Consider the following 10,814-nt stretch of genomic DNA (forward strand, 5'->3'; position numbering starts at 1 on the left):
TTTCTCTTTATTTTTGTTTGTTTATTATTATTATTATTTTATTTTTGGGTTTGTTGGGCCATTCCCCATAAATGCGTTTCATTTGAACCAATTTTAAATAATAATATGCATTAAAATAAATAAACAAAAACTCGAACTAATAATGGATAAAAAAATTATTAAAATAATAAATATAAAGATTACATGTAACATAGATATCACATAATTACTAATATATATGGAAGATTTTATTTTATTATTATTATTATTTTTTGCATTTATATTAGAAATAATTTTGATTTAGAATATAAATTATACAATCCTATTTTTATCCTTTTTTTTTCAAATGCTCTAATTAAGACCTTAATCTCACTTAGATATGATATTACTTGTTTCAAATACGTGACTTTAGAAAATTAATAATTGCATTAATAACTATTTATTATTAATTATTCAATAATTCGGTATAACAGCATGGTTATAATTAATTAAGAATTTAATTAAAAAGGAAACGACCTACTTTTGTTTTTTTAAATATTATCAACACCTAAATTAAATTAAAATGAAAATTAAAAACAATTTTCCTTTTATGTATATATGTGTGTGTGAAAATTAAAATACAAAACAAATCTATATAATATTTATTTTTTAAAAATTTGAAAATTTTAAATTTAAATATTTAGAAATATGATAAATAATAAAAAATACAGGGCGCGAAGGACTGAAAAATTAATTCCATGGGAGACGAGTTCTGAAGCTGGAAGAGACGACAGCGAACCCTTCTTTCTCTCTCTGATTTTGTGCCGAAGAATTGAGAGACAAAAAAACGAACCTAAATTGGAGGAGAAAGAAAATGCGAAGACCAACAATTAGAAACTTCTCGATCCCTTTTATTATGCGTCTCACGTTCTATTGTATTTAACTCTCATCTCTCTCCGTTTCTTTCTTTTCCTTATTCGTTTCTTTATCTTTTGACGATTCTGTTTCATAATTTCTAGGAAGAATCGTCATCTGGGTATTTCATTGCACCTCGATCCGGGTTCTTTTCGGATTCACCCACCAACCCTCTGCCTCCCTCTCTCTGTCTTTCTTTTTGTTTCTGGATAGCAGAGAAAGGGAGCTAAATCCACCGAGATCTCGCCGGCATCGAGGAGTCGTTTTTGGAATTTTATCTCTCTGACCCTTAATCAGTTCTGGTTTGTTCCTGCATTTTCTTTATGTTTTGTTCAAATGCCCTTTGTTCGTCAAATGTTCTTGTTCATGTTTTTCATTCTTCTGTTTCGTTAAGTGCTGAATCAATAGTTTTTTGTTTTTGTTCTTAATCGCTGTCATCATCGTCAGAAGCAGTAAAACGCAACTGGGTTTTGTTTTCTTCTGTGAAATGACTCTGTTTTTTCTGACTTTTCTGTAGTTTTTACTCATGAAACATCATGCCCTTCAATTCTTTTAAGTGGACCCTCTGACCTTCTCTCTTAGAATTCTTTTTCTATTTATTTGTTCTTTTGTTTTTGGGCTCTCTCTTTCGAGAAGGGAAGCAAAGTGGAAACTTCAAGTTCTCTGATTATTCAACCTTTCCACCAAGCTGCTAGAATTTGTGTGTGTGTTATTTTCTTTTTTCATGTACATTAGGAAATTTCTTCTTCTCAACCAGTTTATGCACATTTAATGATTTGAATCTGTCTTGCATCCTTGTGTTCTTTTGGAGAAATAACTTCTGGGTTGTGAGCAACTCTTCATGTTCGTGAATAGAGTCCAGCATATGCAATAAAATTGTAGGGTCCATTGCAGTCAGAGACCTGAGTAATCTGATTGTTTATTTTCAGGTATTTTATGAGGTGAATTGAACTTGTTGCGATCCTTTTTCTGTATTGGAACCATTGCTCCTTTCGTTTTGTAGAAGGCTATCATGGGAGGCTGTGTATCAATACAAACAGAAAAGATCAGAAGTCGGAAGAATGTGCATCATCAGTTTAGAAAATATGGTAGAAAGATTTCCAATACTATCCCCAAAGCTATCATAAAAAGAAAGAGCAATGCTGGAAATAGGGTCACTGATTATGCTGTCAGTGAGTTTGTTCATATGGATCTTGAGAGTGGTGCAACCACTACTTGTAGAAGATCAGAAGTTTCTAATTCAACATTCCACCTCACTCAGCTGCAATGGCTTCACAGCCAGTATGATGCAAGCGGTATGCCCCCTCCATTGTATTCTGTCGTTGAGGTCCCTGATAGGATCTCATTAAATGCATCTAACAAGTGATTCATATTTGATCTATATAGTTTCTGTTGACCTGTTGTTTGCTCTGTTCTTGAACTATCCAGCATTTTGATCTCTTGGATATAAAGAGGCAAGAAATTTAACTGTGCAGTATATCAATCAACAAATATTCTCTGTTTATGCTTCATTTTCTTGATCATATGGGCTAGAATGAAGCCCATGTTTGACTCGCTATTGTTTTGTCTGAAGTCAAATACAGAATTTATCTCATCTGTTTATGCTTCATTTTCTTGATCATATGGTCTAAAATGAAGCCCATGTTTGACTCGCTATTGTTTTGTCTGAAGTCAAATACAGAATTTATCTCAAACACTTTAGGAACAATGTTAATAGAAATTTCAAATGTTGTGTTTCAGCAAGTGGCCAAGATGAAGCTTGGTTTGACTCTGTCAGTGTTCTGGAGTCCGACTCAGACGATGAATTCAGTAGTTTGCATGGAGGTAATACGAACTAGTGTATCAGAATCCTTTGGCTACTGAAAATATTTTACAACCACTCGAAGTCTTGTGTGTTTAAATGGGCTGGTTAGATCTTATTTTTAAGCAGACTCAGTTTTGAGTATTGATTGTTTGGTCTTTTGTTCTTTGCAGATGGTTTTCCATCCGTGGGAAACGCAATCGGGAACATCTCGAGTGGCCAAGTGGTTCAATACGAAAGATCGTCACGCTTTCTGGAAAATAAGTGCAAATATGAAGAATACCATGAAAGCTATCTGAAAATAGAGGGGGGAAAACCAGAAAGTATCAAGAACAAGGATGAATATGGATTTGGTCTGATGAGTAGCCAAGGTAATGAAATTTCCAGCAAGAAGAGTTCTATGTTAGATCATTCTTATGGCAGCTTGACGGGTCTAAAAGACGACTGGCATTGTTCCGTAGAGAAGAATCAAGAGACTATTATTAAGTCTGCCTTTCCACATATGATTCCTTCTATAAGTTTCAATGAGAAGATTCTGAATCCTCAGGCTTCTCAGGGACACAAAAAGCAGTCGGCCGTTTTCAGGCTTTCGTTTAAGAGACGGTCATGTGATGGAGAAGAAACCATAGAAAGATGTAAGTTTAAGAAATTATATATCAAATATTATATGATCAACATGCCCTTGAGTTGGAGCCTCGTGCGTACGTTTCTTCACATGAGGTTTGTAATTACAACGTGTCTAATTTTCGTTATACAACAGGCCAATCAAAGAAGTATCTATACCATCCAAGAGCTGGACATATACCATGTTTTTCAGGAGAGAAACCACCCCCAGGAAGCTGGTCCGAAATTCCGCCCTCAACGTTCAAACTCCGTGGTGAAAGCTACTTCAAGTATGTAATTCTTTTTACTCGATATCAACCTCGACCATGCTTGGATTTTGTCAGTGCTTATTTATTTGTTACTTACATGTAGAGATAAGAAGAAACATCCTGCTCCAAATATCAGTCCTTATGTTCCGATTGGCGTCGATTTATATATGTGTTCCAAGAAAATCAATCACATTGCTCAACACCTGGATCTCCCTTTGGTAAAATCTTATGCAAAGGTGCCTCCACTACTCATATTAAACATTCAGGTAACTTTTCTGTGGGTTTGTTCTCGGTTCCATTCTTCTATTGCTTCTTCAGGCATTTAAAAGTCTTGTTTTGTTGCAGTTGCCTATTTATCCAGCTGCAATGTTCTTGGGTGATAGTGATGGGGAAGGAATGAGTCTTGTTTTGTATTTCAAAGTTTCTGAGAAGTTTGATGAGGAGATCTCTCTTCATTATCAGGAAAGTATCAAGGTACTCCCAAGTTCAATTTAGTATGCTTAAATCTTCATAATCACCGAAAGCATTGAGCTTTTCAATCTTCATAATCTTAGTGTGCTCCCCATTCAACATGGGTTTCCAGCATATCTCACAGCACAGATGTTCTTTGCTTATTCTACAGAAATTGGTTGATGATGAGATGGAAAAAACCAAAGGATTTACAAAAGATTCTACTGTTCCATTCAGGGAAAGGCTAAAGATTATGGCAGGGGTGGTTAATCCCGAGGATCTCCATTTGAGCTCCACTGAAAGGAAGCTCGTTAGTGCTTATAACGAAAAACCTGTCCTTTCACGCCCTCAACATAATTTTTACAAGGTATATATTTAGAAACATTAGATTAAATGACCTTTGAATTTTCGGATTCCATTTTAGAGTTGGAACAATGGATGAAGACACCTTTAGTGTTCAAGTTTTGATAGTTCCATTCGTTTATTTGATAGAGGTCACATGTTCGATTCACTTGAGTTGTGAGATCCCACATTGGTTGAAGAGGAGAACGAAACATTTCTTATAAGAATGTGGAAACCTCTCCCTAGTGGACGTGTTTCAAAACCTTTAGAGAAAGCCCGTAGAGGACAATATTTGTTTGCAGTGGGGTTGGGCTGTTACAAATGGTATCAAAGCCAGGCATCTAGTGGTGTGCCAACAAAGATGCTGGATTGTGAGATCTCACATTGGTTGGAGAAGAGAATGAGCCATTCCTTATAAGGTGTGGAAACCTCTTTCTAACATACGCATTTTAAAACCTTTAGGGAAGCCTAGAAGGGAAAGCCAAAGAAGACAATATCAACTAGCGGTGAGCTGTACTATTCATATTTGCACTTAAATGTTGGATTAGGATAAAAGAAAGGAAAGGGGAGAATGCAATGCTTAGCTTCCATATTTCTTATAGGTTAAATAGAAGCATTTCTGACTCCAACCACACTTCCACACTTGCAGGGCCAAGATTACTTCGAGATTGATCTAGACATTCATCGTTTCAGCTACATATCGAGAAAGGGACTTGAATCATTTCGAGAACGTTTGAAAAATGGATTACTCGATCTCGGTCTAACCATCCAGGTATATATTTGGCACCATTGCACTCTTTCTTCTTTCTGTTTTAGTTATCCTTTACCTGAGATACAAGCATGTGGTTCATGTAAAAATGGGGCCCTGGTAGGAAAGATATTACTACTTGGGCAAGTTTAGAAGCCATAAATGTTCATTTGGTGAGTCAAAGTGTTCTTGTGATATCCCACATCGGCTAGAGTGGGGAACAAAACATTCGTTATGAGGGTGTGAAAACTTCTCTCTAGTAAATGCGTTTTAAAATCGTGAGGTTGATGACGATACGTAATAGGTCAAAGTTGACAATATTTGGTAGCGGTGGACTTAGGTTGTTACAGATCAATGTTATCTTTGGAATCTTCTCTTCAAATCAAAAACAATTGCATACTAGCAGTAGTATGTTCTTAAACGCTCTTCTTTTGTTAACAGGCACAAAAACCAGAAGAATTGCCAGAGAAAGTTCTGTGTTGTGTGAGGCTGAACAAGATTGATTTTACGGATCATGGACAGATACCCACATTAGTGACGACCTGTGGAGAGGACTGATTCCGAGTCACCGACGCTATGGTACATTCCTCAATTTGGTACGACATGTTGTGACTCGAGCAGCTTAACGAAAGCAGCCAGACAACGCAGTGAAATACCGAGCCTTGGTCCTACTAAATAATCCAAAAAATCCTTCATTTTTTGTCCAACGAATCACTCTTCTTTCCAGCTCAGAGCTTCTACCTACCAACAAAGAAGCAAGCATTCACTGGCAATGTCTCAATGCCATGTTCCAAGCTTACAACCATTTGTTTGTATATGTTTATTTCGTCGTCATAGTAGCAAAAGCCCACGAATCTGAGCGCCATGTTCATCTGCGCATGGAGCTCAACTCGTTGAGGCATTAACAACCTTTCTTAAGTTCATGTGAATTTGTGCTTTTATTTTTTTAATATAATTCAGATAAAAAGAATAAGAAAAATAATGGTAAAGTCCATCTACTATACATGTTCGTGAGGATTGAATAGAGATTCTATGCATAAAATTCCAAGTCTTAAAATTCATTTTTTTCATTAATTTTAATTAGATGATTTTTTTGTATTAAAGACAGATGATAAATATATTCCTCATCTCCATCTTGTTTACATAAGGAATAAAAAATTGGATGTGGATATATTATTTTGTAATTATGAATATCAAATATATTAAATATTTACATAATTAATATTTATATTTGGATGTGTTTTGTTATACCAATTTTGTAATTGAAAAATAAAATTTAGTAGTTACGTATAAAATATTAAATAACTTTCATAATTGTTTAATGCCTTTTTCATTAATATAAATTATATTTTAAATAATTTTAATTATTGATTATTAAAATTCAGAATAAATTAGTTAATATAATATAAAACTGTTAATTAAAATTTATGAATAATTATTTAAAAATAGTTATGTATGATTAATTAATATTAATTAAGTTATATTTTTACTATTCATCTCCAATTACAATAATTCTACCTATTATATTTTATAGAATAAATGTGGAATGAGCTTTAAAGTTTTTTAAATATTAAATGAATGTGCTCATAAAAGACGAGGACTTATAAGTAAATTAGAGAAAAGGTTAAGGACAGAAATGGAATTGTGTGGATTAGGGTTTTTGGAGGTTGCCAATAAATCAAGACGACGAAGACGGCTTAGAAGACAGAAGCCCGAGGCCGAGCGCTTCCCTCTTGAGTTAGGGGTGGCGTGGTATTCCACAGGGAGAGGTTTTTGAAATTGTGGCGCACTCTCAGTGCGTTGGGCTTACATTATCACCTTCTGGTGGGGGCTTCCATGGCCGCTTTGCTGCCCTAGCTTTCGCAGTCAAAGCGAGGGGTTTCGCCCTACATTCAATTCATTCGCTTTGGATTTTTCTTCTTTTCTTTTTCAAACTTCATTCTTACGAAATTCGCTTTCCTGATTCATCTGAGACGTAACTTGGATTTTTTAGTTATATGCATTTCCAAATTTTATTGCTTCTTTCTCTGCAAAAATGTATATTTGTTTTTAATAAGCGGCGGAGAAGAATAAATTTGAATTGTTATTATACATGTATATGTTTTCGGGTTTCATTCAAATGATACGAAGGATGCAGGAAAGTTAAAATCACGTTTCCGAAAATTGATCAATTGCATCCGCCGGTATTTTGATTGAACTTGTTTGAATATCTCAAATAAATGTATGTATACTTGTAGAAGCTTCTTCTTTCCTGCTCCCTCGCGCTTGTTTTTGGTGTCGGGTTGCAAAACACCAATCTGGGCTCCGTGTGGACGCAGGTTTTGGAACTGCTGCTGCTAAGAATGGTTTTTATGTACGTCTATCATCTGACTATTGCACCGGATAATGCACGCTTCATTCATCTGGAAACAAGAACAGAAGCTTTTTCAATTGTTGATTGGTAAGACAGATGAAAAGAATAGTTCTTTGTAGAGGGTTGGAATCAGTATTCCCCCTAATTACCTCTTTCGAACCTGGATTTTCGAGCCACTCGTCGGATGTGGCTTTCTTTTATTTGCAGGACTTCATCTATTCTATGGGGTTGTGTTAACAGAGGTCCTGGGATTTCAACGTGTGATTTCGTATCATCGCTGTCCTGCTCATTTACCAGATTGGTTGTGGTGTTTGGTTGTTGTTCCGGATAGAGTTCATTGGACATATCCAAGATTAATGGGTATGCTTCGGATGCTTCAAAAGGCTCGGTGAAATCATATTTTCTCCTTTGCTGCTTTCGAATACCATAATCCTGCGCGCTTGAATTGGCTGGAATGTCCGCATGGCCAATCTGTTTTTTTGTTGATTCTAAGGTAAAATTTGCAAACGATGGATCCAGAGCACTTATTTGGCTCTTAAGACCATCCGATATTGTAGACGTAGCTTCCTCTTTTCGCTTCTTTACCCAAGCAAAGCCACTAGATGATGAGACGGGTATTGGGGCTGTGAATGCGCTATCTCCTCTTTGAGGTGCAGTCGCGGCCTGGGAAGTCATTGATGTTGCATCATATAGTGGCTTCTGAGGCTCTCTCTGGAAAACGTCGCCTTGTTCATTGGAAAGATTGGCAGAATTACTGCCATTGTTCCGTCGAGAAGGTTGACTGTTTTCTTCTGCTTCCTGAGAGGAAAAATCTCCACGTTGGGAAGGGAAGGAGTAATGTAAGAATTTAAAGTAACGTGGGAAGGGAGGAATGGTAAGGAAGGAGAAACCTCTTTTATTGGTACTTTATGGCTGTTGAATTCTGGGACATTTCTTCGGACTTTTTTAGGCCTTTGTGTTGCCCCTGTTTCTTTTGCTTTTGCATTAGCTCGCATCCTGCAAGTTTCCATAGGTATAGTGTTCTTCAGAATATATTGAAGATACTGGATTTTGGAGTCAAGTTAGTGAGGCAGAGTGAAAGATTCACCTTAGCGCATCTTCACGATTTTTGGCATCCATTTCTTTGTTTGGAGGATACTTGGGCAATGTCGATGGATCGCAAGCGTATGGCTTCGTTTTGAAATACTGGAAAGGAAGACGAACAAAAATCATGATTGTTTTAAGCTGTGACAGGACACTGATATTTGTAAGGTTGAATACGAATGCAGGGGCAAGAGGTTACCTCAGACATGAGAGCTGATGAGGCAGTACCCCGCTTAGGAGGTTCGATGGCAAGAAGAGTTTCTAAGAGGCTCACTGCGGATGGTGCAAAATCTTTGCACTTTTCGTTAAGGGAACTTTCATATGGATGCTGGGGTCTAAACATAGCTGCATGAGGGAGCTTTGTTTTTTTCCAGAACTCTTCAGGTGGGGAGCCGCAAAGTTTGAATATTTTGTGCAATTGTTCAACCTGTTTTGTGGTAGAGTTCCATTCATGTCAGATCAACAAACACTGAGCAACAACCAAAAATACCAAGGCATCCATTACCTCTGTTCTTCCTTTAAGAAGGGGTTTCCCCAGGTGCAATTCTGCAAATACACATCCTATGCTCCAAAGGTCCACCGTTAATCCATAATTTGTCGAACCCATCAGAAGCTCGGGAGGTCGATACCATAATGTCACCACTCGACTTGTTAGTGATTGCTTGTTTCTAGAGCTAATGATATTTGCCAGTCCAAAATCTGCCAACTTTAGAATTCCTTCATTGTTTACCAAAATATTGGATGCTTTAATGTCCCTATGCATTATACCCCGAAGGTGGCAATGCTCAATTGCAGATAGAAGTTGTCTCATGTAACACTTTACCTGAAAAAAGAAAGCCCCAAGGGAAGATGAAATGGGAACGTTATTTCTTTTCTTATTAGAGCAAATGCTATTGCTAGTGCAAGTAAATCAGTAGACCAAATACCAACCTGTGCCTCACTGAACTCGATATCGGGACAAGACACTAACCCTGCAAGATCATGTTCCATGTATTCGAATACAAGGTAAATGCTGCTAGACATTTTGGAAGTAATCAGGCCTTCTAATTGCATGATGTTTGGGTGATCAAGCCTGCGCAAAATCATAATTTCTCGTGCCATGAACCTAATGCTCTCCGGTTGAAAATTGTCGAAACGAACCTTCTTCAACGCAACCATCCTTCCTGTCTCAACTTCTCGAGCTCGGAACACGCTGCTGTATGTACCTTGTCCAATCTAATTCAAAAACAAACTCTTGATCTTTTCTGGGTAATGTGTACAGAAAAATGGTACTTCGGAGTGAATGCAAAGAACATGTAAAACATACAAGAAGATGCATTAAACAGATCATTGCATTCGGTTAAACCGAGACCTCCGAATCATAGGAAGAACAGAATTCGAATATTCGTATACTCATTGTATAGACAGAATCATAAATGATGATGGATCATTTTGGTGTCCGCATCAATGGCAGGACTTTTGAGGCAAAATTATAAATGACCCTCTTTAGGATGTCATCTGGGAATTGACCTCCCCATTTCTAAATCCATGGGTCGTACGAAATCATGCTAGATTTGTTTCAGTCATAAATGAGACAAAATGCAGTAGTGCTGATTTGTGTATTGTTTCATAAGGACAAACAAGGAGGAGCGACAAAAATGAAGAATGCTAACCTTTTCCAACTTCTCGAAGGAATCAGCTCGGAGAGGCACCCATCCCTGAATGGCCTCGCCGGCGGCACTACTGAGCCAGGAGGGCCAGCCGGCGGCAACCTGCTCTGCTTCGACGTAGCGTTGAGATGGCCCTGATCTGAGAGTACCCTTCTCCCCTTGGGAACTCCCTTTCTTGGATTTTTTGAGGTCTCGACCTCGATCCTCCGGTTTCTCCTCCCCTTTCTTCTCATGTTCGAGCGTCGTCACGGAATGAGTTTTGGACGAACGATCCATGGTCGCAGCAGAGCCATTCTTGGCTGTGGCTGTGGCTGTGGCGGTTGTGGTGGAGCGGTGGTTGTAAACGGGAGACGCCGCCGCCTTAGCTACCTGCTTGGAGCTAATGCAACCCATGAACCTCCAAATCCCGACAGCATCGATCAGAGAGGCGACACAAAGGCGATCGACCCTGATCGGGAAATGGGCTGAGCAAGGGAGGGAGGGGAAATGGACCCGACCCCTACAGCCAAGAGCTGAAAAGGGTCTGCATTATCTGAGGGCGGAAGAAAAGAAGAAGGGAAAATGGCTTGAACCCATAAGAATTGAGAGCCATTTTTGGGTTAAGTTGTTGGCACTCCAATGACCCTGTGTTCCTCCTCTGGAC

The 10,814-nt window shown here is 37.9% G+C and overlaps 2 protein-coding genes and 1 long non-coding RNA gene across 9 annotated transcripts; 2 read left to right on the forward strand and 1 right to left on the reverse strand.

Annotated features, from left to right (window-relative positions):
• Positions 1-696: 696 nt before the first annotated feature.
• Positions 697-6,084, forward strand: LOC111489527. Of its 7 annotated transcripts, none has more exons than XM_023137798.1 (11): positions 697-893; positions 978-1,175; positions 1,803-2,168; positions 2,614-2,697; positions 2,848-3,309; positions 3,435-3,567; positions 3,650-3,812; positions 3,892-4,020; positions 4,169-4,363; positions 4,988-5,110; positions 5,528-6,084. In XM_023137798.1, the coding sequence occupies exons 3-11, from the start codon at positions 1,886-1,888 to the stop codon at positions 5,642-5,644; spliced, it is 1,689 nt and encodes a 562-aa protein (XP_022993566.1). In that variant the 5' UTR covers positions 697-893; positions 978-1,175; positions 1,803-1,885; the 3' UTR covers positions 5,645-6,084. The 7 variants fall into 7 exon arrangements, with proteins under 7 accessions (XP_022993566.1, XP_022993565.1, XP_022993571.1 ...); XM_023137802.1 differs by lacking the exons at positions 697-893; positions 978-1,175 and adding exons at positions 1,243-1,573; positions 1,729-1,802 and having other exon boundaries at positions 1,880-2,168; XM_023137797.1 differs by having other exon boundaries at positions 697-1,175.
• A 651-nt stretch (positions 6,085-6,735) lies between these two features.
• On the forward strand, positions 6,736-8,635 carry LOC111489618. Its single transcript, XR_002719404.1, has 2 exons — positions 6,736-7,526; positions 7,680-8,635. It is a non-coding gene; the product is annotated as an uncharacterized LOC111489618 (long non-coding RNA).
• Positions 7,397-10,807, reverse strand: LOC111489617 (protein IMPAIRED IN BABA-INDUCED STERILITY 1-like). The gene is made up of 8 exons (XM_023137938.1): positions 10,175-10,807; positions 9,453-9,737; positions 9,028-9,345; positions 8,722-8,949; positions 8,527-8,624; positions 8,330-8,435; positions 7,589-8,237; positions 7,397-7,488 (listed from the first exon to the last, which is right to left on the reverse strand). The coding sequence occupies exons 1-8, from the start codon at positions 10,562-10,564 to the stop codon at positions 7,481-7,483; spliced, it is 2,082 nt and encodes a 693-aa protein (XP_022993706.1). The 5' UTR covers positions 10,565-10,807; the 3' UTR covers positions 7,397-7,480.
• Between the last annotated feature and the right edge of the window lie 7 nt (positions 10,808-10,814).

The sequence above is a fragment of the Cucurbita maxima genome, unplaced genomic scaffold (assembly GCF_002738345.1).
Source record: "Cucurbita maxima cultivar Rimu unplaced genomic scaffold, Cmax_1.0 Cma_Scf00014, whole genome shotgun sequence".
Classification (NCBI taxonomy): Eukaryota; Viridiplantae; Streptophyta; class Magnoliopsida; order Cucurbitales; family Cucurbitaceae; genus Cucurbita; species Cucurbita maxima.

Coding starts and splice junctions, on each gene's coding strand:
- LOC111489527 (XM_023137797.1), top strand. CDS start 1,886: ATGGGAGGCTGTGTATCAATACAAACAGAAAAGATCAGAAGTCGGAAG. Junction 3,310..3,434: donor AGAAGAAACCATAGAAAGAT/GTAAGTTTAAGA, acceptor GTTATACAACAG/GCCAATCAAAGAAGTATCTA. Junction 4,021..4,168: donor ATTATCAGGAAAGTATCAAG/GTACTCCCAAGT, acceptor CTTATTCTACAG/AAATTGGTTGATGATGAGAT.
- LOC111489617 (XM_023137938.1), bottom strand. CDS start 10,564: ATGGGTTGCATTAGCTCCAAGCAGGTAGCTAAGGCGGCGGCGTCTCCC. Junction 8,625..8,721: donor CATCAGCTCTCATGTCTGAG/GTAACCTCTTGC, acceptor CTTCCTTTCCAG/TATTTCAAAACGAAGCCATA. Junction 8,436..8,526: donor AATCGTGAAGATGCGCTAAG/GTGAATCTTTCA, acceptor GGAAACTTGCAG/GATGCGAGCTAATGCAAAAG.